The sequence below is a fragment of the Lates calcarifer genome, linkage group LG20 (genome assembly GCF_001640805.2).
Source record: "Lates calcarifer isolate ASB-BC8 linkage group LG20, TLL_Latcal_v3, whole genome shotgun sequence".
Lineage (NCBI taxonomy): Eukaryota > Metazoa > Chordata > Actinopteri > Centropomidae > Lates > Lates calcarifer.
In genome coordinates, this window is record NC_066852.1 from 1,706,433 (window position 1) to 1,733,325 (window position 26,893).

General features: G+C 43.4%; 3 protein-coding genes across 8 annotated transcripts; 1 reads left to right on the forward strand and 2 right to left on the reverse strand.

Annotated features, from left to right (window-relative positions):
- LOC108899909 (NACHT, LRR and PYD domains-containing protein 3-like) lies at positions 1–16,040 on the reverse strand. Of its 6 annotated transcripts, none has more exons than XM_051078744.1 (10): positions 15,986–16,039; positions 6,033–6,283; positions 5,744–5,800; positions 3,453–5,247; positions 3,162–3,335; positions 2,812–2,985; positions 2,462–2,635; positions 2,203–2,376; positions 1,306–1,352; positions 1–1,192 (listed from the first exon to the last, which is right to left on the reverse strand). In XM_051078744.1, exons 2-10 carry the CDS (start codon positions 6,274–6,276, stop codon positions 657–659), a joined length of 3,375 nt encoding a protein of 1,124 aa, XP_050934701.1. In that variant the 5' UTR covers positions 6,277–6,283; positions 15,986–16,039; the 3' UTR covers positions 1–656. The 6 variants fall into 6 exon arrangements, with proteins under 6 accessions (XP_050934701.1, XP_050934699.1, XP_050934700.1 ...); XM_051078742.1 differs by having other exon boundaries at positions 15,981–16,039; XM_051078743.1 differs by lacking the exon at positions 15,986–16,039 and adding an exon at positions 6,953–7,162.
- On the reverse strand, positions 7,781–14,634 carry LOC108899910 (NLR family CARD domain-containing protein 3). Its single transcript, XM_018700649.2, has 7 exons — positions 14,389–14,634; positions 14,100–14,156; positions 11,817–13,602; positions 11,521–11,694; positions 11,261–11,434; positions 10,368–10,414; positions 7,781–10,254 (listed from the first exon to the last, which is right to left on the reverse strand). The coding sequence occupies exons 1-7, from the start codon at positions 14,462–14,464 to the stop codon at positions 9,707–9,709; spliced, it is 2,862 nt and encodes a 953-aa protein (XP_018556165.1). The 5' UTR covers positions 14,465–14,634; the 3' UTR covers positions 7,781–9,706.
- A 3,762-nt stretch (positions 16,041–19,802) lies between the features above and the next one.
- LOC108899911 (rho GTPase-activating protein 24-like) lies at positions 19,803–26,406 on the forward strand. Its single transcript, XM_051078748.1, has 9 exons — positions 19,803–20,169; positions 21,214–21,327; positions 21,479–21,686; positions 21,761–21,893; positions 22,017–22,090; positions 22,283–22,404; positions 22,498–22,732; positions 22,966–23,922; positions 24,162–26,406. The coding sequence occupies exons 1-9, from the start codon at positions 20,118–20,120 to the stop codon at positions 24,400–24,402; spliced, it is 2,136 nt and encodes a 711-aa protein (XP_050934705.1). The 5' UTR covers positions 19,803–20,117; the 3' UTR covers positions 24,403–26,406.
- Positions 26,407–26,893: the final 487 nt, after the last annotated feature.

The following is a 26,893-nucleotide window of genomic DNA, read 5'->3' on the forward strand; positions in this document are numbered from 1 at the left end:
ATTCTTCAGAAAGTTCAGGTTATTACCACAAGAAATAGAAATAAAACACAAACTACAGCAGCAGCATCTCAACACACAGTGCCACATTCAGAACAAAATAAACTGTAAACCAGCAACTGCTTAGCCAAACACATGTTTATGTGCATTTTCTTTGTGTGTTTGTCTCCAGGTGTGAACGAGGGTCTCTAGGCCAGAGTTTGTTCTTGTGGACTGGACTTGTCTCTTGTGGATCTTGTAGATGATCAGAGGAGGTTCCTCAGAGCAGAAACCGAAGGAGAAAAGACAGACAGACGTCCATTCTTCACAGAGGAAAGACACTTGTTTGACTTAAAGGATTGTCCACGTCAAAGTACGTCCACTAAAGTGTTTGTTTTTGAGTTTGACAACATTATGGATAGGATTCCTGGAAACACAGCAAACTTCCATCCCACTCAGAGTTTTTACTTCTGTTACTCAGAGCTGTACCAACTTCAAACTCTTGGTTTAAACATGAGCTCAGATTTCATTTCATTTTACAGTCAGTCATGTGGAAAACATGTTGGGTTTACACTCTGCAGTTAAAACCAGACAGAGATCAGGTTGGTACTAAATAACATCAGCTGCTGTGATCCTGGACTGGACTGATCTCTAACAGGAGGAGACTCTCTCTGCTACACTCAACACAGAGACACTGAGGAACCAGTGGACCAGAACCCAAACCCAGGATACAGAGGTTGAGTGAATGTGGTGTTGAAGGTGTGGAGGTGGATCAGAGAGTCAGAGGAGACTCTGTAGAAGGACAGAGAGCCAGCAGGACAGTCCACATACACTGCTACTCTGTTAGAGACAGAGGAGGAGGAGGAGGAGGAGGAGATAGATGTACCTCTCTTATTGTGACAGACTGAGTAATGACCATTATCAGAACATTGCAGAGTCCAGGACTGATTGTTCCTTCCAAACCAAGAGTCATGTTCTCCATTCCTTCTGATTCCTCTGTAACTCACTGATATAAAAATGCTTCCTCTCCACTCCACCTCCCAGTAACAGCGACCAGTCAGACCAGTTCTACACAGCAGCTGAGCACACTGATCAAATCTGTCTGGATGATCAGGATATGACTGATACCCTCTCACATATGTCACCTTCCTGTTGTTGTCAGACAGTTTGAGGTTTCTGTTCACTGTGTTTGTGTCGATTGTGAGTTGACAGGAATCTGATGGAGAGAACAAGACACAACACAGCTGCAGTTATTGATCGATCATCTGATCATTGATTGACAGTTTGAAGCTGCTTTGTTTTCATCAATCAAATGAAAAACACACTTACACCTCCTCAGACCAGGTGTCAACCATCGGACTCCACCAGGTTCCACCCTGAAAGGAGGAGGGGGGTCAGACCAGCACATTCTCTTTCAGCATGACAACATGGACATTACATGGATTATTCTGTTCAGATGGAGGCTTGTATATATGGATGTACATTCAGCACAGAAACAAAGGAGCTGGAGTCAGAGCAGGGAGGAGACATGGAGAAAATATTTCATCATTTGTCTTCAACATTTGATATCAGTTTTGGACGTGGGTGTGTTTTTCTCTATAATGTTTATTGACTGATCTCAGAGCTGGACAGTGGAAACAAAGCTGAGGTTCAGACGTCCTGTATACAGAGGAAGTCTAGTGAACTGTATAGTTTTCATTAAGCTGGGACTTTGTGGCTTCGTCTTATTTGTTGTGACATTTGTCTGATGTGATTTACTATCTCCTATATACAACAAAAGATCTGATCATTACAAGATCAGGATCTGAGAGAGGTGAAGGCTGATAAGGGGTTTTAAAACCTCATCATTTTTGTCTTTTTTTCTCTTTTATTTCCTCCTTGGTTGGAGACATTGTGAGATGAATGTTTCTGAACAGTGTTGATAGTGTTGTTGTTGGTCTGTTATTCTTGGTGTGTCAACACTGAACAGGTCTCTAAAGTCTTTAGGATTGTTGTGGTGAGATCTCAAAGTGTCTCTGTTGGTTCAGGAGCAGTAAACTCCTTCTCCTCAATATGACACAGTGAGTCATAATGAGAGACTGAAGTCATAATTAGAAGAAAACCTTTATTGTTGTTAAATTCAAACCTCTTGTGTAGAGTTCTGTCATCAGCTGTGACAGAGAAAATGTTTCCAGCTCTTCCTCCTCTATCAGACATTGTCTGTGGCTGCAGCAGGCCTCTCCATACCTGAGAGTCTCCAGTCTCCAATCTGGATCCTTCAGTCCAGCAGACAGCAGCTTCACTCCTGAGTCTCCTGGATGATTGTAGCTCAGGTCCAGCTCTCTCAGATGGGAGGGATTGAGGCTCAGAGCTGAGACCAGAGAAGAACAGCCTTCCTCTGTGATCAGACAGCCTGACAGGCTGCAAGAGGTAAAGGCAACATGGTAAAAAGGCAAAGGTAAAATATACTGAGACAAATTTAGGAATATACTGTAAACATCCTGACCTGAGAGTCTCCAGTGAACAGTGTGGACTCTCCAGTCCAACAGACAACATCTTCACTCCTGAATCCTGCAGATTGTTGTTACTCAGGTCCAGATCTCTCAGACTAGAGGACTGGGAGCTGAGAACTGATGATATCTCCTGACAGCTTTTCTCTGTCAGTCTGGTTTGATTCAACCTGATAAAGAAAAAAGAATGGAAACATGACAGAAAGCAGGAAGAAGTTTAAAGTCTGAATTGTACAGAACATTTATACAAGGAGCCTTTTTCCTGGTGGGGTTGACAAATTCCTGGTAATTTACAAGGTTGCCCTGAACTATTAAACATGTTCCTGTATAATTAATTTAATCTGACCTGAGAGTCTCCAGTGAACAGTGTGGACTCTCCAGTCCAACAGACAACATCTTCACTCCTGAATCCTGCAGGTTGTTGTTACTCAGGTCCAGATCTCTCAGACTAGAGGACTGGGAGCTGAGAACTGATGATATCTCCTGACAGCTTTTCTCTGTCAGTCTGGTTTGATTCAACCTGATAAAGAAAAAAGAATGGAAACACGACAGAAAGCAGGAAGAAGTTTGAAGTCTGAATTGTACAGAACATTTATACAAGGAGCCTTTTTCCTGGTGGGGTTGACAAATTCCTGGTAATTTACAAGGTTGCCCTGAACTATTAAACATGTTCCTGTATAATCAATTTAATCTGACCTGAGAGTCTCCAGTGAACAGTGTGGACTCTCCAGTCCAACAGACAACATCTTCACTCCTGAATCCTGCAGGTTGTTGTTACTCAGGTCCAGATCTCTCAGACTAGAGGACTGGGAGCTGAGAACTGAGGACAGAGCTTCACAGCTTCTCTCTGAGAGGTTACATCCACTCAGTCTGAAGAGATGATGAGAAGGAATTAAAGAAGAAAGGAAATTAATTTCTCTCCTGTTGAAAAGACAGCAGTTCAATTCTGATAACAAATCTAACTCTACATGTTCTGTTTGTACTTACAGAGCTTTGTTAGAGGCTTTGACCACTGGCAGCAGCCTCAGAAGAGCCTCCTCTGAAGCAGAGTATTTCTTCAGGTCAAACACATCCAGATCTTTTTCTGAGGACAGTAAGATGAAGACCAGAGCTGACCATTGAGCAGGAGACAGTTTATCTGTGGAGAGACGTCCTGAACTCAGGGACTGTTGGATCTCCTCCACTAGAGAACGATCATTCAGTTCATTCAGACAGTGGAACAGGTTGATGCTTTTCTCTGCAGAGGGAGTCTTTACAATCTTCTTCTTGATGTACCGAATTGTTTCCTGATTGGTCTCTGAGCCACTTCCTGTCTGTGTCAGCAGACCTCGTAGGAGAGTCTGATTGGTCTTCAGTGAAAGACCCAGGAGGAAGCGGAGGAACAAGTCCAGGTGTCCATTTGGACTCTGTAAGGCCTTGTCCACAGATCTCTGGTAGAAATGGGTTGATTTTTCTTTCAACAGTTTAGACCTCAGGGGGGTTAATTTCTTTTCTGACAGCAGATTGACTCCAGAGTTGATGAAGGTCAGGTGGACATGAAGAGCAGCCAGAAACTCCTGAACACTCAGATGGACGAAGCAGAACACCTTGTTCTGGTACAGTCCTCTCTCCTCTTTAAAGATCTGTGTGAACACTCCTGAGTACACTGAGGCTGCTCTGATATCGATGCCACACTCTGTCAGGTCTGATTCATAGAAGATCAGGTTTCCTTTCTGCAGCTGATCAAAAGCCAGTTTTCCCAGAGACTCAATCATCTTCCTGCTCTCTGGACTCCAGTGTGGATCTGTCCCACATCCTCCATCATACTTGATGTTCTTCAGTTTGGACTGAACCACCAGGAAGTGGATGTACATCTGAGTCAGGGTCTTGGGCAGCTCTCCTCTCTTTGTTGTTTTCAACACATCCTCCAGAACTGTAGCAGTGATCCAGCAGAAGACTGGGATGTGGCACATGATGTGGAGGCTTCGTGAGGTCTTGATGTGGGAGATGATCCTGCTGGCCTGCTCCTCATCTCTGAACCTCTTCCTGAAGTACTCCTCCTTCTGTGGGTCAGTGAACCCTCTGACCTCTGTCACCATGTCAACACACTCTGGAGGGATCTGATTGGCTGCTGCAGGTCGTGTGGTTATCCAGAGGCGAGCAGAGGGAAGCAGTTTCCCCCTGATGAGGTTTGTCAGCAGCACGTCCACTGAGGTGGACTCTGTAACATCAGTCAGGATCTCAGTGTTGTGGAAGTCCAGAGGAAGTCGATACTCATCCAGACCGTCAAAGATGAACACAACCTGGAACTCTTCATACCTGCAGATTCCTGCTTCTTTGGTTTCAGTAAAGAAGTGATGAACAAGTTCCACCAAGCTGAACTTTTTCTCTTTCAGCACATTCAGCTCTCTGAAAGTGAATGGAAATGTGAAGTGTATGTCCTGGTTGGCTTTGTCTTCAGCCCAGTCCAGAGTGAACTTCTGTGTTAAGAATGTTTTCCCAATGCCAGCCACTCCCTTTGTCATCACTGTTCTGATTGGTTCATCTCTTCCAGGTGAGGCTTTAAAGAGGTCTTCTTGTCTGATGGTTGTTTCTGGTCTGTCTGGTTTCCTGGATGCTGTTTCAATCTGTCTGACCTCATGTTCATCATTGACCTCTCCAGTCCCTCCCTCTGTGATGTAGAGCTCTGTGTAGATCTGATTCAGAAGGGTTTGGTTTCCTGCTCTAGCGATGCCCTCAAACACACACTGGAACTTCTTCTTCAGCTTTGACTTGAGTTTAGGCTGGCATTTGTTAAGAGCAGCTGAAGGATAAAGAACAGATAATATGATGACAATCCACAGTGAAAACAGTCTACACAACCTCATGATTCAGTTTTGTTCTAAACTCTTGGTGTTATAGTAACAATATTACTCTCTGACTCTCTCTACTGTTGTGTTCACACTCCTGGCATGTAGAGGTAAAACAAAGCTCTTTAAGCTAATGACTAATGGTCAGTTTGAAAACCTGATAGTTTATTAGCTTCAAGTGTTAAAAGCAGTTTATTCTCTGACGGAGAAGCTTCAGTAAAACTAGATGAGATAATAAGCTACAACAGCTTCCTCTTCTTTGGACTCCCAGCTCTGATGACTCATTACCAAACTCAAAGTTCATCAAAGTTAAACTTGGCTATAGAGCCCATCAGAGTAGCTCAGCTGTAGGTACAGAGAAACCAGGACTATGATTGATCAGCTGTAGCAGCTTGTGTTTTCTCTACCTCACTGATGTTCCTTCAGAAAACCTGTTGATCTGTACTCTACCTGCTGCAGCAGCTGCACGAGCTGATGGATCCTCAGGAACAGCTGATGATCGTTTTCCTGTTTGGGGAAAGCAAATCTTCAGTTATTTTCTGTTATCACTTGATTTAAAAAGAAGATATATAGAAAATCAAACTGTCTCACATGGTGAGATGCCAAGATGTTTAATAAACGTAAAGTGAAACTGATGCAGCTTGAGCTTTAAATACATTTCAGATGTTTTTAAATATATTTGAAACTGCTGTTTTTGTGGATTGTCCAGTATTTGATCCTTTCTCTTCCCATGACTGACCTCCATACTCTTTCATCTTCTTTAAAACCAACTCTGCCACCTTCATAACATTTTCAGTCGTGTAAGTCTCGACCATCACATCCACTGTTCTCAGTCTGTTTGCATTCTCCAGTTTGAACTTTTTGATGGCTTGGAAACCATCCAGTAACTCCTGATCCTGCAGGAACCATTGGAACCGTTCCAGTTCTACATCTCCCAAATCCTCCAAAGTTCCCAGCAGCTGCAGCTTCACAGACGTCTCCATCTTTGGTCTATGAAAAACATCAGAGGACATTTTCAACTCACCAAAGAATGTCTCACGTATTCATTTAGGTTTTCAACACTTTTCTCGCTTCTCTGTTGTTTCTTTTGGAATATTTAGATCTAATATTTCGGATGGACACACTTTCTACCTTCACCTGGAGAGGAAACACAAATCATTCATCTGCACAAAACACATAGAAAACAAATGTGGAACAGAAAAGTGTGAAGCTGCTGTTTTTCAGGATGGAAACTGAATCAAACCAATCAACAGCTCCACTTACTCAGCTTTTCACATGAACTTCATCACTCTGCAGCTCTGTTTGAGTCGAAAAGGAATGCCATCTCCTCACTATAAAAATATGCAGTCTGACTGGTCGGACTGAGTCTCAGTCAGACTAAAGTTCAGATGCTGACATGTGATTAAGACATTAAACCTCCTCATGACTCCTAGTGTGAATTCACAAACACTCTGCTGCTGTTTGAATGTTTTCATTATTATAGATTATTGATCAGCTGAGCTGTAATGGAACTAATATCTCCATTAACTGTGAAGGACTTTGACTCTTCATTGATGATGATGGAATAAGAACCAAACCACTGTAACAAACATGATCCAGACAGAAACAAAGACTGAAGCAACTAAAGACAAACTGAACGTATAAAACAAAGAAACTTACACTTGATTCAAACAGTCCAAAGAGCTGAAGAAGAAAACTCTCCACACCTGCAGAGAAAAGGTGTGACACAGGTGAGCTGTTTCCTGGACTGACTCAGGCTCCACCTGTGATGGAGGCAGGTCAGGTAGGAAGGGCTGGACCAGGAGCAGATTTTCACAGTAAGATGAGATTTTACAGGATGGTTGTGGCTTATTGAATTGATTGTAGTTTGTGATATCAGACTGTTGATGAGTCTCCTGCTCTGGACACCATCTGACCTGTTAGACACACATGGAATTATTTTCCAGATTTACCTTTTTAAAACTCTTCATGTGCTCTGTGTTCATACAACCAACCTGTTGCAGTTCACTTTTACTTCCACCAGGTGGAGCCAGATGTTTCTAATGACAGGTGGGGACATGTACCTCAGCCTGTACAGTTAATGTCTATGTGTTGCCAACATGCAGTGACTCATCTGTCATTTATAAATGTTCATCTTATTTCTGTTTTGTCTCTGAATTCTACAGGTAAAACCTTCCATTCTCTCTGAGCCCTGATTTTTCTCTTGGACCTGTTTTATATTTTTCAGTTCGAGAGGAGAAAGTGAAGAAAAGTCCATTACAGTGGACAACAGTTGAACATGGAGGAAGTTTTGAATTTGCATTAACTGGGGAACTTAGAGAGAAAAGCCCCTATTCTCTCTGCCACTGAGGTGAATCCATTTTACATTTACAGTTGGTAAAGTCAGTCCTCTGCCCTCTCTCTCTCTCTGTCTTCAGCTGGCTCAGGCTGCAGCGGTGGAAAAGTCAAAGTTCAAGTTAACTGGACACAGAGCAAACAAAGACGGAATCAATGTGTAACCAAAAAAATTGAGTTTATTCACAAATGAAAGACACTGGTGCTCAAACGGAAGAAAATAACCAAGGGACCAGGATAAACTACAATCAGCACACACTAGTGCAAAGCCAACACAGGTAAGTCAAAGTTAATCAATCCACACCCTCCTTTCACAGAAAGGAGTCCACTGGTAGCCACAGCTCCCACACACACACCCGAGTTTGAGCTTTGATTTAGTTTTTAATCTCTTTATTTTCTCAGTTTGAACTGGAGAATGGATTCGATGTGACCTGATCCTCAGATACTAAAACCCACAACAACCTGATCCATTAAAATCCTCCCAGATCAGCCAAACACCAGAGTTCTCCTTTAACTGTGGTTTGATGCAGAATGCAGATGTTTTACATACAGTATATATACACATGAACAGACTGAACCAGGGCACTGACTGAATACTAACTGAACTCTAATTGTCTTTACTGCACTGAAAGCACAAACTCTGTTCCTCCTCTTCTGGCTCTGATTTCAGGTGTAAATCTATTTTTTCTGTGTCTTTAGAGTTTTTGCAGAACAGAGATAATAATTGTTTTATTTTGAAAGGGGACGATGAGAGGGAAGATGTAGCATTAGAACAAAGATGTCTGTGTGTGTTTATATTTCATGATGGAAATCTGATGTTATAAAGTTTCTGCAGGATGAGACTTTTGCACTTTGTTTCACTGACTTCTGTGGTGTGTGTGTTCTTTAAACAAACACTGTAAACATTCTTAATGAGAAAACTCAGAATTTCACGACAACAAACTTATAAAAATGAAGATAATTTATTAGGTTTTGCCTAAACCCATCCGTCCATCTTATCTGGGGTCAGGTCACAGTGGCAGCAGGCTAAACAAACTATTCCAGACTTCCATCTCCCCAGCAACATTTTCCAGCTCCTCCTGAGGGATCCTGAGGTCCCAGGTCAGATGGGATATGTAATCTCTCCAGCGAGTTCTGGGTCTGTCTTGGGTCTCCTCTCAATTGGGTGTCTGGAAATCCTCTGAAGGAAGGCACCCTGGAGGCATCCTGATCAGATGCACGAACCACCTCAACTGGCTCCTTTAGATACAATATAGCATCTCTACTCTGAGCTCTCTCCTTGTCCAAACTCATCATTCTATCTCTAAAGCGAAGCCCAGGCACCCTGTGGAGGAAACTACCACTTCTGGTATCCATGATCTCATCTTTGGTCACTCCCCAGAGCTCAGGACTATAGGTTAGGGTTGGCTTGGCTTCACCTTGACATCCTGTCCATGAATATCACAAGCAGCCCTGGTACCCCCTACAAGGTCCCTTGTAGAACATGGTCATAGGTCTTCTCCAAGTCCACAAGACACATGTAGACTGGATAGTAAAACCCCCATGAGTCCTGCATGTCTTTGGACAGTGGGAGGAAGCCGGAGTACCCAGAGAGAACCCACACAGGCACTGGGAGAACATGCAAACTCCACACAGAAAACCTTTAATACTTTTCATTTCATGAACAGTAAGTGTCACGTTCTCAGTTTTATATGAAGGCAGCTGGACGTTCTCGAGGTTCTTGAAGACATTCCACCTCTCATCTGAAAGGTTCTACAGTTCTAATTGACTGGTGGGGAGACTAGGGGTTTACACTGGGGTTGTTAACATCTTGAGAGTCTTTGAGGTCAAATGAGTTGTGGTGTGAAACTGCCTGATCTCAAGACTGCTCTGTAAGTGGATGATAAGTGGTGCCTCCTCCTCCAGTGAAAGACACATCAAAACAGCACTGAACAGATAAAGTGGTCGACAACAAAAACATGTTGGGTTTACACTCTGCAGTTAAAACCAGCCAGAGATCAGGTTGGTACTAAATAACATCAGCTGCTGTGATCCTGGACTGGACTGATCTCTAACAGGAGGAGACTCTCTCTGCTACACTCAACACAGAGACACTGAGGAACCAGGCCAGATGAAGAACCCACGATAAAGAGGTTGAGTGAATGTGGTGTTGAAGGTGTGGAGGTGGATCAGAGAGTCAGAGGAGACTCTGTAGAAGGACAGAGAGCCAGCAGGACAGTCCACATACACTGCTACTCTGTTAGAGACGGAGGAGGAGGAGGAGGAGGAGGAGGAGGAGGAGGAGGAGGGGAGATCTGTCCATATCTTATTGTGCCAGACAGAGTAACCATCATCAGAACAGTACAGACTCCAGGACTGATCGTTACATCCAAACAAACAGTCTCTGCCTCCTTTCCTTCTGATTCCTCTGTAACTCACTGATATTTCAACTCCTCCTCTCCACTCGACCTCCCAGTAACAGCGACCAGTCAGACCAGTTCTACACAGCAGCTGAGGCTGGAAGTCAAATCTGTCTGGATGATCAGGATATAACTGATCCTCCTTCACTCCTGTCACCTTCCTGTTGTTGTCAGACAGTTTGAGTTTTCTGTTCACTGTGTTTGTGTCGATTGTGAGTCGACAGGAATCTGATGGAGAGAACAAGACACAACACAGCTGCAGTTATTGATCGATCATCTGATCATTGATTGACAGTTTGAAGCTGCTTTGTTTTCATCAATCAAATAAAAAACACACTTACACTTCCTCAGACCTGGTGTCAACCATCGGACTCCACCAGGCTCCACCCTGAAAGAAGGAGGGGGGTCAGACCAGCACATTCTCTTTCAGCATGACAACATGGACATTACATGGCTCTCATACACATTTGATATCGGTTTTGGACTCGTTTTGGATGCGTGTGTGTTTTCTCTCTCTATAATGTTTATTGACTGATCTCAGAATTAAAAAGTGGAAACAAAGCTGAGGTTCAGATGTTGTCCTGTGTACAGAGGAAGTCTAGTGAACCTGCAGCTACTGTATAGTTTCATTAAGTTGTGATTTTGTGGCTTCGTCTTATTTGTTGTGACATTTGTCTGATGTGATTTACTATCTCCTATATACAACAAAAGATCTGATCATTACAAGAATCTGAGAGAGGTGAGGGACGATAAGGGGTTAAACCTCATAATTTTTGTCTTTTTTTCTCTTTTATTTCCTCCTTGGTTGGAGACACTGGGAGATGAATGTTTCTGAACAGTGTTGATGGTGTTGTTGTTGGTCTGTTATTCTTGGTGTGTCAACACTGAACTTGTCTCCCTAAAGTCTTTGGGATTGTTGTGGTGAAATCAGTCTAATATCTCAAAGAGTCTCTGTTGGTTCAGGAGCAGTTAAACCAGCTGCAGCTGAAATTCCTGCTCAGGTCACAGAATACAGCTGACAACAGCTGATTTAATCACTGTGACATCTTTTCTCCTCAATATGACACAGTGAGTCATAATGAGAGACTGAAATTATAATTAGAAGAAAACCTTTATTGTTGTTGAAGTGAAAGCTCTTGTGTAGAGTTCTGTCATCAGCTGTGACAGAGAAAATGTTTCCAGCTTTTCATCCTCTATCAAACATTGTCTGTGGCTGCAGCAGGCCTCTCCATACCTGAGAGTGTCCAGTCTCCAGTCTGGATCCTTCAGACCAGCAGACAGCAGCTTCATTCCTGAGTCTCCTGGATGATTGTAGCTCAGGTCCAGCTCTCTCAGATGGGAGGGATTGAGACTCAGAGCCGAGACCAGAGAAGAACAGCCTTCCTCTGTGATCAGACAGCCTGACAGGCTGCAAGAGGTAAAGCCAACATGGTAATGAGGCAAAGGTAAAATATACTGAGACAAATTTAGGAATATACTGATCAACATCTTGACCTGAGAGTCTCCAGTGAACAGTGTGGACTCTTCAGTCCAACAGACAACATCTTCACTCCTGAATCCTGCAGATTGTTGTTACTCAGGTCCAGATCTCTCAGACTAGAGGACTGGGAGCTGAGGACTGAGGACAGAGCTTCACAGCTTCTCTCTGAGAGGTTACAGTCACTCAGTCTGAAGAGATGATGATAAGGAATTAAAGAAGAAAGGAAATAAATTTCTCTCCTGTTGAAAAGACAGCAGTGTCTTTAAATTCTGATAATAAATCTAACTCTACATGTTCTGTTTGTACTTACAGAGCTTTGTTAGAGGCTTTGACCACTGGCAGCAGCCTCAGAAGAGCCTCCTCTGAAGCAGAGTATTTCTTCAGGTCAAACACATCCAGATCTTTTTCTGAGGACAGTAAGATGAAGACCAGAACTGACCATTGAGCAGGAGACAGTTTATCTGTGGAGAGACGTCCTGAACTCAGGGACTGTTGGATCTCCTCCACTAGAGAACGATCATTCAGTTCATTCAGACAGTGGAACAGGTTGATGCTTTTCTCTGCAGAGGGAGTCTCTTCAACCTTCTTCTTGATGTACTGGACTGTTTCCTGATTGGTCTCTGAGCCACTTCCTGTCTGAGTCAGCAGACCTCGTAGGAGAATCTGATTGGTCTGCAGTGAAAGACCCAGGAGGAAGCGGAGGAACAGGTCCAGGTGTCCATTTGGACTCTGTAAGGCCTTGTCCACAGCACTCTGGTAGAAATGTTTTGATTTTTCTTTCAACAGTTTAGACAACAGGGAGGTTGATTTCTCTTCTGACAGCAGATTGACTCCAGAGTTGATGAAGGCCAGATGGACATGAAGAGCAGCCAGAAACTCCTGAACACTCAGATGGACGAAGCAGAACACCTTGTCCTGGTACAGTCCTCTCTCCTCTTTAAAGATCTGTGTGAACACTCCTGAGTACACTGAGGCTGCTCTGATATCGATGCCACACTCTGTCAGGTCTGATTCATAGAAGATCAGGTTTTCTTTCTGCAGCTGCTCAAAAGCCAGTTTTCCCAGAGACTCAATCATCTTCTTGGTCTCTGGACTCCAGTGTGGATCTGTCCCAGCTCGTCCATCATACTTGATGTTCTTTAGTTTGGACTGAACCACCAGGAAGTGGATGTACATCTCAGTCAGGGTCTTGGGCAGCTCTCCTCCCTCTCTGGTTTTCAACACATCCTCCAGAACTGTAGCAGTGATCCAGCAGAAGACTGGGATGTGGCACATGATGTGGAGGCTTCGTGAGGTCTCGATGTGGGAGATGATCCTGCTGGCCTTATCTCTGAACCTCTTCCTGAAGTACTCCTCCTTCTGTGGGTCAGTGAACCCTCTGACCTCTGTCACCATGTCAACACACTCAGGAGAGATCTGATTGGCTGCTGCAGGTCGTGTGGTTATCCAGAGGCGAGCAGAGGGAAGCAGTTTCCCCCTGATGAGGTTTGTCAGCAGCACGTCCACTGAGGTGGACTCTGTAACATCAGTCAGGATCTCAGTGTTGTGGAAGTCCAGAGGAAGTCGATACTCATCCAGACCATCAAAGATGAACACAACCTGGAACTCTTCAAACCAGATTTCTGCTTCTTTGGTTTCAATAAAGAAGTGATGAACAAGTTCCACCAAGCTGAACTTTTTCTCTTTCAGCACATTCAGCTCTCTGAAAGTGAATGGAAATGTGAAGTGTATGTCCTGGTTGGCTTTGTCTTCAGCCCAGTCCAGAGTGAACTTCTGTGTTAAGACTGTTTTCCCAATGCCAGCCACTCCCTTTGTCATCACTGTTCTGATTGGTTCATCTCTTCCAGGTGAGGCTTTAAAGAGGTCTTCTTGTCTGATGGTTGTTTCTGGTCTGTCTGGTTTCCTGGATGCTGTTTCAATCTGTCTGACCTCATGTTCATCATTGACCTCTCCAGTCCCTCCCTCTGTGATGTAGAGCTCTGTGTAGAACTGATTCAGAAGGGTTTGGTTTCCTGCTTTAGCGATGCCCTCAAACACACACTGGAACTTCTTCTTCAGCTTTGACTTGAGTTTAGGCTGGCATTTGTTAAGAGCAGCTGAAGGAATAAAGAACAGATAATATGATGACAATCCACAGTGAAAACAGTCTACACAACCTCATGATTCAGTTTTGTTCTAAACTCTTGGTGTTATAGTAACAATATTACTCTCTGACTCTCTCCACTGTTCTGTTCACACCCCTGGCATGTAGAGGTAAAACAAAGCTCTTAAAGCTAATGACTGATGGTCAGTTTGAAAACCTGATAGTTCATTAGCTTCAAGTGTTAAAAGCAGTTTATTCTCTGACGGAGAAGCTTCAGTAAAACTAGATGAGATAATAAGCTACAACAGCTTCCACCTCTTTGGACTCCCAGCTCTGATGACTCACTACCAAACTCAAAGTTCATCAAAGTTAAACTCGGCTATAGAGCCCATCAGAGTAGCTCAGCTGTAGGTACAGAGAAACCAGGACTATGATTGATCAGCTGTAGCAGCTTGTGTTTTTTCTACCTCACTGATGTTCCTTCAGAAAACCTGTTGATCTGTACTCTACCTGCTGCAGCAGCTGCACGAGCTGATGGATCCTCAGGAACAGCTGATGATCGTTTTCCTGTTTGGGGAAAGCAAATCTTCAGTTATTTTCTGTTGTCACTTGATTTAAAAAGAAGATATATAGAAAATCAAACTGTCTCACACGGTGAGATGCCAAGATGTTTAATAAATGCAAAGTGAAACTGATGCAGCTTGAGCTTTAAATACATTTCAGATGTTTTTAAATATATTTGAAACTGCTGTTTTTGTGGATTGTCCAGTATTTGATCCTTTCTCTTCCCATGACTGACCTCCATACTCTTTCATCTTCTTGAAAACCAACTCTGCCACCTTCATAACATTTTCAGTCGTGTAAGTCTCGACCATCACATCCACTGTTCTCAGTCTGTTTGCATTCTCCAGTTTGGACTTTTTAATGGCTTGGAAACCATCCAGTAACTCCTGATCCTGCAGGAACCATTGGAACCGTTCCAGTTCTACATCTCCCAAATCCTCCAAAGTTCCCAGCAGCTGCAGCTTCACAGGACGTCTCCATCTTTGGTCTATGAAAAACATCAGAGGACATTTTCAACTCACCAAAGAATGTCTCACGTATTCATTTAGGTTTTCAACACTTTTCTCGCTTCTCTGTTGTTTCTTTTGGAATATTTGGATCTAATATTTTAGATGTATTCTAATGAGTAAATCTACTGCTGTTACTAAATGACCAAGAATTAGACTCACAGAGTCACACACACAGAGCTGAGTTTGAAAAATGATGGTGGAGTGATGTGAGTGCTGAGCTCTGACATGGAGAAGAGTCATGGACAGTTAGAGATCCTCATCCCACCTCTGAGCTTTGGTCTGGCTCTCATGTTCCCCACACAGAGTGGTTTTAGAGGGAGGGACTCCCTCCTCTCTGTCCTCACTCTGATTCATGCTGCTCCATTCACATCCACATCAGCTCACACACACTTTCTACCTTCACTTGGAGAGGAAACACAAATCATTCATCTGCTCATCGACTCAAATAATTTCTCCTGGAAAAATCTCAGCTGCTCCTCCACTGATTGGCTCTTCTTTCCTCTTCCATATCAGTGTCAGTTGAATGCAGTCAGACAGCAGTGAGGCAGAGGAAGCTGCCATCAGCTGCTCTACTTCTACTATCACTCCACTAGATGGAGTCATGGAGCTGCAGCCAAGTCAACAGCAGCTCAGCTCACACTCGATGAATGGACAATCATTTACATTCAAGGACTGGGGTTGGTCCAGTGTCAACATGAAACTGACCAGAACAGAAAAGAAACTAGAAACAATTTCCATTTATTAAAGAAGGCACAGTAATTATTATATTATGATATAAGAGATTCTTGTGGCTGACTAAACAGTGTGGACAGGTTTTGAGAAAGAATCTGATGTCATGTGGTGAGCACCACAGAACAGCTGTGAAGGTTTTTCCACAGTGAGTTAAATAAATGTACAACTGGTAAAAGGCAAAAACTGGGAGCTCAGTCACACGTGTCTAAAGTGTCTAAAGGGTCTAAAGGCACTGTGGTTTCATGCTGCATCCAGCAGTTACAGGAAGTGAAAAAAAATTGCAAAGTTAATTCCTAGTTTAAAGACTAATTTCTGATGCAGTCTATAAATCCTACACTGTGATAATACTCTGTTATCAATTTATAAATATTTCATAGTTGTTTTCTGAATTTGTTAATAAATATGTAGATGTCAGGGCCTCATTAGTCTGTGTGATTCACAGTCTGACTATGGTTCAGAGCCAGGTTTACTGTTGTCTTTCTGCCATTCATTTCTGCTGTTTCCAGTGGAAGCAGCTGACAGCAGCTGCTACTAACAACACAAGCAAGACTCATTCAAGACGAAAAGATTGAGAAATGTCGTTTACATTACCTTTAAATGGAGAAATGACGCTGCGCTACAATCATCAGAGAAAGTGGAAGTAAACTTTAACCCGGAGAAGGGGCAGAGAAGGAAGCTCCAATAGTTGTAAAAGTCGATGTGTTTCATCAGACTTTCAGAAAGAACAGGGTTCAAGTTCCGCTTTACACAAAGAAACGTGCTGTTTTCCTCAGAGCATTTTGCTACAGGATGTTTTCATATTACATTAGAAAAATTAAGTATAACAATTAACCTTTTAAAACAAACAGACAAATTAGGCAGAAAAAATTAGATCTGAATCAATAAACATATAAAATCAACACTGACCTGCCTGAATAAATCATGAATAAAACAAATGAACAGTAAATAGAATTTACAGTGAATATACAGTACAGTTTATTCATAAACAACCATTCTCTGGTTCCAGCTCCTCGAATGTGACGATTTGCTGTTTTTCTCAGTTTTGTATTATTTTAATATGTTATTATGATATATAGAAGAAAACACTTTGACTGTAAACTGTGTTGTTTTCCCTCTGATGCTCCACTGTCTGTCACTGTAACAGGAAACAGGGTCTCCTTTCCTCTATGCTAACGTACTTCCAGGTTTTAGGACTCATCCCTGCACCACTCTATTTCCTTAACTTTTCCCCTCTCATTTATTCTCTATGCAAACAAGTGAGGTCAGTTTTTCTTGACAGAGACAGAGGCCTGCCTCTTTCTCTAGTTAGCATTATTTCCATGCGTGTGATTTATTACAGACATGAAGTCAAAGTGAAGAGGAGAGGAGGTGACACATTTCATTTAGTGGAGAGCACACACACACACACACACACACACACACATAGGGAAACATGCAGAAACACACACAGCACTTTGTAATGAAGAGTACTGTGCCGTCCGCTGCCAGTTGTATTGATGGACAGATGTGAAAGCTCTCAGCTGTGATTGGAATCAGTCAGTCAGAGACACAGGCAGACTTACAGTATAGCATTAATATCTATTGGGCTGCGAGGCTGTTACACTTAAAATTTACCCAACAAAGACCTCTGGTTGTTTCTTACAGACACACAAAGGCATAAGTAGTTGAACTTTATTACAGTGCTACAAAACCTGTATGTGAGGAGGTCCTAACCTAACCAATCCTTAACTGAAGAGCATCTTACAGGTTTTTTTTTTTTTTTTTTTTAGAATTTTATTCTTAATGTCTGAAAATGACAAATTGAAAAGTTAATTCAGGTGTTTGTGTTTTACAGGACATAAAGGCAAAAATTCAGAGGCAAAGCTCCTTAAAAATGCTTTTTTCTTTTCAACATTGCGTCGTATCACGTCACATAGGGGAGATGGTGTCGTTGACTCCGACTGGATAGTGAGTCTGAGCAGTCGTGGCGTATTTCCAGTAGTTTTACAGTGTAATATCCATGACTGATCATGGTGAGTTATTGTGTGTGTCTGTGCAGGCTATTTTGCTGCACTAGCTTTTGAGCTTAGGTGCTAAATGTACATTTTTGCTATAGCATAGCATTGCATAGCAAACATTAGCATTGACAACTGTTTACTTATAAAGAGCTGTGCCTGCACATGTGACGTCTGGAAACCGAGCAGGAAAGTAACATTTTGAACTTGTCAGTACACAATGAGAGGCAACGATTATCCCGTTTGTTGTGGATGAACTTGACTGGCGCGGACTGAGCCCTGACCTCAACCTCATCCAACACCTTTAGGATGAACTGGAACTGGCCACCTGGGTGTCACCACCTTACATCAGTGCCTGACCTCGTTAATGCTCTGGGTAGCAGCAGATAAATGCCCATACTTTGGAATAACATGTGGCAGTAATATTCATGTGTCCACATACTTTTGGCGAGAGGTCTGGTGTATATTTGATGTGATTGCTTATATTGATCACAAACAAAGCTTTAGCGATATACTGTATACTGTGTTGTACCTCAGGCCAATGAGGCTTATTGAATTGGACTGTATTGAGAGAGAGGGAGAGGTTCCTCATACTTTAATTGAGTTCAAAAGTTGACTGGGCCGACCAGCCTCTCTCACTTTTATGTCCACTTGAATCATGGTGACAGTGTGTGTGTGTGTGTGTGTGTGTGTGTGTATGCGTGCGTGCGTGTGTGTGTGTGTGTGTGTGTGCTGCAGCAGACCATACTTCAGCAGCAGCAGATTTTGAGCCAGATCATCTCTCTCTCATTCCCTCTGTCTCTCTCTCTCTCTCTCTCTCTCTCACCATCAGCTGTGATTACTTTGGTAAAACAGCACTGCGTCGCAGAGAACCAATTTTCCTAATGCACAGCCCTCACACACACACACACACACACACACACACACACACACACACACACACAAAGACAGCATGGTTATTGATGAGGTAAATGGGGAGGGGGGCAACAAGGGGGCACACACACTGCTGGGAAATGGAGAGAGAGAGGGAGAGAGAGAGGGTGAGGATAGTGGGACTGAGAGAGGAGGACAGGCTAGACGGGGACAAAGAGATGGACAACGGGGGAGACAAATAGAAAGGAAAAAGACAGGAAGAAGGAGAAGGAGAGGGACGGGGATTACAAAGACGTGGACGTTCAGATGTTCTGGAAATGGAGCAGGACGTCCAGTTAAAGAGCTAATAAAGCAAAGGACATAAGAGAGGGAGACAAGGAGAAGGAGGGTTGGGAGGATACAGGAGGGAATACTAAGATCGTCTCTTTCCTAATGGACGATGGACTGGTTTGACTCGCCGGCCGGCGTGGAGGAAAAAAACAAGACTAGAAAAAGAGTAAAACGTTCCCCCAGGATGGTTTTACTTTTTGTCATCTGCTGAGAGAAAATATAACGTGAAAAGAAGGAATTATAAAGACAGAAACAGGTGGAATAATGCCGATCCGGTGTCTCAGACAGTGAGACGGTCATCATGAAATACTCAAAAGACGGCAAGCATAGTGAGACAAATCACTCCTGGTGCTTCAGTGAACTGGAGACAGGTTGGAGTTCATGGGTGTGAGCAGCATCTTTACAAAGTCTGTCCTCTTTAAAGCATCAAAAGGACGAACGAAGTCTGGGTTTCTGTGGTTCTGGATATGGATGAATGCATCATAAATGCTTTAAAAGCCTTTGTAGCATCAGTGTTGCGACCGTTTTGAACTTTGTGCCAGGGAATTATTCAGCTTATTTGGCTCTGGAGAGATGGCTCTTGCGAAGAGGAAGCTAGAAATACTACATGCTGGAAAATGTCGGCTTTGTCCAGGAAATAAATTGACTGAAACTGTCCGTGCAACGGCAAATGGAGTTTTCCAAGGAGAGCAGGGGAAAATATTTTAGGAATTGTCCGAGAAGAGCAGAGTGGGCGAGGTTGCGACATCCTGGGACTTTAGGAACCTCTCCAAAAGGCCAATCCAACAAGCATCTGTCCTCAGGGTCCTCTAGTATCCATTACCACAGGGGAACTTTTTAAAAGACTTTACATCAACCAGAAACCTCTTGTTAAGACCTGCTCTCAAATGTGTGATCCAAAGATCTCTCTTAAAGGCTGGGTTCCCATCAGATACTCCTCCCTCCCTTTGGGGTTAAAACCTCTCTGCAAGGCCCAACCTGCACAAGAAACCTCTCTTCTCTTTAATATATATCAAGTAGAAGACTCTACCACTACAAACCTCTGCAAGGTCCTGTATCTACTACAATCCTCTCTTTAAGGCTCTGTCCATGTAGACCAACTTGAGGTTTGAATACCCCCCTGAAACCTTTTTTTAAGGCTGAATTTCCTACATGGTGCTATATGTTTAACACTCAATGTGCACTTGGAACGGTATAAACCCGGAGTATAAACCCGGAGCCTCTCTTTTTTTAAATCCACCTAAGCCTTTCCGTCTTTTTAAGGATAGCTAACCTCTACGATCCAACCTCTCTTTGAAGCTCTTTTCAGACAATATCCACCAAAAGTTTAAGGTCAAACCTCCGCCAAGGGTCTCTTAATGAATCTTTGCATGAAAAAGAAAAAATCTGAAGTGATGCACCGTTGGTGTCCCTCATTCTGAATTCTCACAAGTCTGCAAAACACTTTGAAATCATTGCGTGTAATTGTCGCCGAGCATCTTCATCTTGTTAACGTAACAACAGGAGGAGAGCAGGAGTGCTGCAGCATGGGACTCAGCTGCTTCAAGTCCTGGAAACATGACAGTACAGGCCACAAAGGTTAGACACACACACACACACAAACCATCAACATATTAATTGTTAATCCCTCTTGAACTGTGTGTGTTCGTGTGAGTTGCCCTTGAGTGACATCGGTTAAATGCTGACTCAGAGTCTTTAAGCTCCAATCTGAGGTGACAGTGTGTGTGTCTATGTTAGTGCTTCATACATGTGCTGTATGTGTCTGTGTGTTGTTTTAATGTGACTTTGAGGAGGACAGACAGTGAAGCATGATGGGACGTGAAGGAGAAGGGAGGAACGTGCGTTATGAGTATGTCCGTGCACTAAAGACAGCGCCTCAAAATTGTACTTACCAAGAGTAGAGAAAGATTGCAAGCTTTGACCAAGTAGTTTTGTGCTTAAACCCAACAAAACCTTAAAGTGATGCCAGTTTAGGCAACATCTGTTGAGGCTGATGAAACATTACAGGGTGTCGAGTTAGAAAAAGCTGAGTTTACAGACCTCTGCAGCCCACAAGTCATCTCTGCACGAGGCCAAAGGCTTTTGGCATAACACACCCAAATCTCCTACTGAACCATTGGTGGTCAAGCTGCACTGAGGCTAATGTAGTTATGAATATGAATATCAATATAAATTGTCTTTATAACTGTCAAATATGTTTAAATAACTTGGCTCATGTCTGTAAAAAGTCAACGAATACAGTATTACAACTTTGACTTTGAAGAGAAATTTTGAAGCTAATGACAGTAGCACTGGGGTTTATGCAACAACATTTTTGTAATTTTGACCTAAAATTCTCTAATCTTTTTCTGTGAGGCTAGGTTAGGATTCACCAAACTCTTTTAACTGCGCAAACATGTCATTTGTAAGATTAAATCATTAGTGTAATTGCCACAAATTCTCTTAAGCTGCTGGTACATTCTCAAGAACAAATCTGTTCATACAACTGTTTCTTGGCCCATTGTTTCATTTATTAGTCAGCAATAGGTTTGTGTCATAGTTTTCATTTTGACCCTGTGATAAAAACTTGAGGCTTGACTTGGACAGTTCCCCATAAAAGTGGCCATGTTTGTGTGTATTCAGGTAACAGAGATGTGTTGGCCAGCCCAGGCTCGTATTTCTTCCTGTCTAACAGTGCCGGTCAGGGTGACGAGTGGCTGAAGAGCCTCAACAAGGGAGTCTGGATCCCTTTTACAGGTAAACACACAACAACAAAACACACCACGTTTGGATCCTTTCCCTAAAAGTGTTCAGCTCAAAAAGAACTTGACATGAGTCTTGTTTCTGGTTGGATGAAGTGGACTTTGGTCCCACAGAGGAATCTCACTAAAATCTACCTCCCTTGCAGGGGTCTTCGGTCAGCGTCTGGAGGAGACGGTGCTGTATGAGCGACGTTATGGAGTGCGCTTGGTTCCTCTGGTGGTAGAGCAGTGTGTGACCTTTATCCGGGAGCGTGGCCTACATGAGGTGGGCTTGTTTCGCCAGCCGGGACAGACCAGTCTGGTGAAAGAGCTGCAGGAAGCTTTTGATGCAGGGGAGAGACCGTCTTTCGACAGGTACAGTCTGTCAGCTTGTTGTCTGATCATGTGTTCATCTCAGGGGTTTAGATCATGGTGTGTTTTGTCTGCAGTAGCACAGACGTCCACACGGTGGCATCACTGCTGAAGCTCTACCTCAGACAGCTGCCGGAGCCTCTGGTTCCCTACAGCCACTACCAGGACTTCCTGTTGTGTGGAAAGAAACTGACAAGTGACCGCACACAGGTAACTCCAGCTCAGTCAAACAGTTCATTAGTTCAAGGGCAAATTTAACAGATCATGAAAATCTTGTCTTTTCCCCTTCCTGACTCACATCCTTTTGTTCTCCCTCCCTTCATCTTCCCTCAGGGTTTGGGGGAGTTGAGGAATCTTCTTCATGAGTTGCCAGTTGCAAACTTCAACCTACTCAACTTTATCTGCCAGTAAGATTCGTCCTACCTTCTTATTTAGTCTGTAGCCAAGCATTTCTGTGTGTGTTATAAAAAAGTGGATATAAATTGTTAAACTTAATGAGAACACCTCAGTTGTTAACATTAGATTTTAATGCAAACACTTCAGAACATTCTTAAAAAGCTGTTAAAATTTAACTGTATGTACCTTGTGTCTGTGTCCAGGTTTCTGAATGAGGTCCAGAGTTACTCAGGTAGTAACAAGATGACTGACCAGAACTTGGCAACTGTGTTTGGGCCAAACATCCTCCGAGCCAAAACTGAGGACCCACAAAGCATCATGGGAGGTAGACAAAACTCTATATTAATGAATCTCTAGTGTATGACAAGAACCTAAAGCAAGGGTTCTTTGAAGGATAATCTTTCTCTTTGTGTAAAAGGTGCAGCATTGGTCCATGTGCTGATGTTGGAGCTGATCAGAGAGCACGAGTCGCTGTTTTCCAAAGTTTCCCCACCCGTCTCCAGCCGTCCACCTGGTGGTTTGCATGCATCACCAAGTGCTCTGAGGCAGCCTCATCTTCACCCGCCGCCCTGCCTTCGCCAGCTGTCTATGCCTCTCATTGTGGAGCGCTCCAGAGAGCCGGGACAGCTCGCCACAGACGCACAGAACCCCAGGTACAATAGACTTCCTCTGGCAAGGCTTCACCATCAACCAACACTCATAGCATCTCATAGAAACACCTCTCAGACTCTTATTCTACCTGGGTGCTCTGGCAACTAGAAACGTTCAGATCCAACAACCTTTTCCTCCTACATCCATCCCCTTTCTCACATCCATCCAATCTTTTATTACATACTGTTGTGATGTAAAACATCTCTGAGTTGATCATCTTTTCCTTGCTTCCTAGCTGTATGTACTCTGCTGCTGCCAAATCAGATGCGTCCTGCGGCCAGAAGAGAGGTCTCGGCCACCGCTACACCTCCTCCCACCCAGAGAACTGCTTCTACCCCCTGCCCTCCTCCAGCCAGCACCACTCTGACAGACACAACATAGATTATCATCAGCACCATGCTGGCCAAAGACCCTCTCCTGCAAACGTTCAAGCCTCTACAACCAGCCTCCAGCTACAAGACCCACTTCCAGACAGCTCCAAGCCCAGACTGATGCTCATGGGCTGGGCGAAGGCGTGGCCGGGCCCGGGAGAGGCAGATGCTGGATTCTGGAGCTCTGGTGCTGCAGGGGAGGAGGTTGCAGTGCGTGAAAATGCAAGCGGGGGCAGCAGTGAAGCCCAGGAGGACAGTACCCCCTCTGCCTATGACAACCTGGACAGAGTGTCTTTACGTCAGAGGATGGAGGATGTCACTGGTGGACATTTTGAGACCAGTGATCCAGGAGGCCATATTGGAACTTGTGAAGGGCAGGAGGCTTGGCAGATAAGGAACTCTTCCTCTTCATGGTCCTCCTGTGACATTCTCCCATTGGATGAGGGCAATGATGCTGCAGGGGCGGTTAGTCCTGACATGTCACCAAAGAAACCTAAAAGGTTGCCTTCAAGTCAGGCAGCAGAGGAGGAAAACAGTGATAATGACGATCATGAAGAAAACATCAATGATGAAGACGAAGACGAAGACGAAGATGAAGATGACGATGACGGCATCCACCACCCTAACTCCCCAGCCTCCTGTTCTGTACTCAGCAACAGCCCCCTCAGTACAGGCAGTTCAGAGGTGTTCCTCCCCTCTGGTCCTCCAGACATCCAGGGACCTGAACTTCAGTCACAGCCCGGGGACTCTCACTCACTCCTGGCCGAACTGCAGCAGCAGATGGCCCAGCAGAAGGCTGAGTACCAGGCCAGGATACAGAGGTGAGACACCGGTACATCATCAAAACTCCTGCACTGTAAACACATTATTCATCCACCAACCTTTAACGTTAAGACAAACTTGCTTGTGGTTGGTAGTTATTTCCAGTGAAGATCTTGTCTTTTTTTATTATCAAAATTATTATAGTCAGGAATAACTGCAGATTCACTAAACGCCAATTTAAAACTTATGGCATGTAACTAGTGTTTGCTTAAAGCCTGTGTGTGTTTGTGTGCTGCAGGTTGGAGCGCTGTAATGACGTTCTCGAGCGGCAGGTTGCGGTCCTCCGGGTCAGTCTGGAACAGCAAAGGCGCAGCCAGAGTGTTGCTGAGATCAAGATCCGCAACATGGAGCGAGCCAAGGCCAACGCCGACCGGCGAAACAACTCGCTGCAGAGGGAGATGGAGCTGTTCTTCCAGATGTACGGAGAGATCAGGAGAAGAGGAGGACATGAAGGAGGAAGAGAAGGTGGGAGTCTCTGAAGTTGGATAGAAAGGGAAAGAGAGAAAAATTGTTTGAAGTGTACGAATAGGTTAGAGGAGGGTCTGAGCTTGAGCTCGACAGAATATTCAACTCTGAGTTGAACATTAAGGTGAGACCATGAAGACATCAAATCCTGAAGGAAAACAGGCAGGGCAAGAAAATAAATAAGTTACTGTCTGATCCAGACGACAATCTGAAGAAACCAGACGTTGAGATGTTGGCTAGCTTCCTCACCTGTGCAGTGAATGTCGGGGTGGGGTAGGGAGTGCTTTTGGATTGGCTGACTCATGGACACTCGTCATGTCTCTATGCAAACCAGCCTGAGTTTTCCAAAGAGGCCTGAGACAAGGTATTATTCAACATGAGCCTTCGAGAAACCAAATTCTATCCGAAATCATTCCTGAACAACAAAGGTCCGGTTTGGAAGGTAGTCCAGACTGTAAGACTCTCAGGATGTCAGAACTGCTCACATTACAAGATTTTTTTTGTCTCAGACTGTTGTTGTTGGCATGGGGTTCAGGACCTACATGACTGATCTCAGATAAGGTGCACTGACTACAAGATTATTTCAGCTGGTGAGAACTGTGACTGGAGTGCACGTCAGATGTCAGAATACCAGAGTGAGGCCATGTTATGTTGTTCTGGAGCGTCTGCTACCTCCTTCCTTCAGCTCAGACTGTTTTAAATTCATCTCCGAGATACAAGAAGTGCGTCCTGTTTTTGGCTACAACACAATCAAACATGTTTGATGTTTACTGTCTTTGCATCTTGGATTTTTCAAGAAATAAAGGTCAAGATGAATCCTGGAACGGCTTGAAGTTTCATGATGGGATTCCTTGCTCAGAAAATTATGTGGGACTGGAAAGTTGTGAAGTCTGCGTTGGGCTCTAGAGAACTGAAATCTTCCTGGGAAGTCAGAGAGGTTAAGTTTTTGAGTTTCTACCATCTAAATGGAAGGGAAGATTGAAGTCCACGTTGGAAAGACTTCTCAATCCTTGTGTGTTGAAGACTGAATCTTTTCATCGAGTCAGGAGACACTACAAGGCTTTTTACCTCACAATTGATTTAACAGTTTCTACATGAACTAATCACTCAGATAATATAGGATGATGAGGATCACACTTTATGTTCAGAGAATCTGAATGTTCATGGTTTTTGACAATTCAGCACCAAAGTCATAGGGAATTTCCGACTTCTGGCTGTGAACCTGTTGTCTTTGCTCTGATAAATGGAGGACTTGTTTGAAAAGAGATCAATCACCATCAACCTGATGCACAGAATTGGTATTCTGGGTGATTTCCCACTGGCTTTTTTTTGCTACAATAATACAACACTGACTGGACATTGTAGTGAATGAACTGAAACTTCCCTCCAACTGAAGCAGGGCGAAGATGTTTTTGTTTTCACAGTGTGAGTGCCAGACATCACAAAGACTCAGTGTACAATGGACCTCTGAAAGACACCCTGTGATGTCCTGTTCACTCTGCATGAAGACACTTTTCCAATAAAATACAAGAAAGAGAAAAACAACTTTAACTCTGTTTTCCACACATAATGTAATCAGTAAATCTTTTCAGTGTATTAACATGCATGTGTCTGTGTGTGTGGCACTGGTTGGCTCTAAAATTACGGATCATCTGCTTTATTTGGTCATAACTAAGGTCTGCTGGGCAACTCAGGATGAGAAATATGATTCAAAATCAAAGTCTGTTGAATGTGATTGCTCTGGATTTGGGGGATAGGACCAACAGGAAGCTCACAAGCCAATATTGTCCAATCACAGGCTGCCACAAAGACATTATTCAGCTTCAATTGTTTGCACAGCTTCTCGTTTGTTTCCAATATACCTGATTTTGTTCTTTATTCCTGAATGCCTGTTATAATGAATCAACAAAAGTTAAGAACTGTTGGTGCTGGATGTTAAACTGAGGCTCTCTAGAGGCTGAAATAATAACTGCAGATCAACAGGGAATATTTATACAACAATAAACAGTTTAACTTGAGCTGTTCTGCTTTGTCAAACTCAATGGAAGAAAACAGTGGAGATGCAAAATCTGCAGCAAAAAACATTCTTTTCATTCCAGAAATAACAAAGCACTTACTCCTGTCATAATCATTTAATATTTACAGCTGCTGACAGCAGAGTGTGTTTTGATCTGTGTTCAGCTTCAGGATCGTTGACACAAGGATGAGAAACTGGGAAACACCACAGCCAAACACCATAGGTACAGGTGGCACATGACTTCAAATGTTTTACTCCATTAAACAGACAAACTTCCACTGTCACATTACACCAGTAAATAGACCGCTTCCACTTATTAATAAAACACAATAACAAAAATAAAAACAACTATCAGCCAGCAGCTACATTTTCATTTAGCTCTGTTTAAACTCTACCAAGCTTCACACGCACAGCTTTTAAGGAGTTTTTTCATGTTTAAAATTAAGGATATACATATGTTAGTCTTAGGTTTATAAGCTTTTATAATT

Coding starts and splice junctions, on each gene's coding strand:
- LOC108899909 (XM_051078744.1), bottom strand. CDS start 6,276: ATGGAGACGTCTGTGAAGCTGCAGCTGCTGGGAACTTTGGAGGATTTG. Junction 5,801..6,032: donor GAAGATGAAAGAGTATGGAG/GTCAGTCATGGG, acceptor TTCCCCAAACAG/GAAAACGATCATCAGCTGTT. Junction 2,986..3,161: donor TGTTCACTGGAGACTCTCAG/GTCAGATTAAAT, acceptor TTTCTTTATCAG/GTTGAATCAAACCAGACTGA.
- LOC108899910 (XM_018700649.2), bottom strand. CDS start 14,464: ATGGTCGAGACTTACACGACTGAAAATGTTATGAAGGTGGCAGAGTTG. Junction 13,603..14,099: donor TCGTGCAGCTGCTGCAGCAG/GTAGAGTACAGA, acceptor TTATTCCTTCAG/CTGCTCTTAACAAATGCCAG. Junction 11,435..11,520: donor TGTTCACTGGAGACTCTCAG/GTCAAGATGTTG, acceptor TACCTCTTGCAG/CCTGTCAGGCTGTCTGATCA.
- LOC108899911 (XM_051078748.1), top strand. CDS start 20,118: ATGGGACTCAGCTGCTTCAAGTCCTGGAAACATGACAGTACAGGCCAC. Junction 21,328..21,478: donor AGTCTGGATCCCTTTTACAG/GTAAACACACAA, acceptor CCTCCCTTGCAG/GGGTCTTCGGTCAGCGTCTG. Junction 21,894..22,016: donor TGACAAGTGACCGCACACAG/GTAACTCCAGCT, acceptor ATCTTCCCTCAG/GGTTTGGGGGAGTTGAGGAA.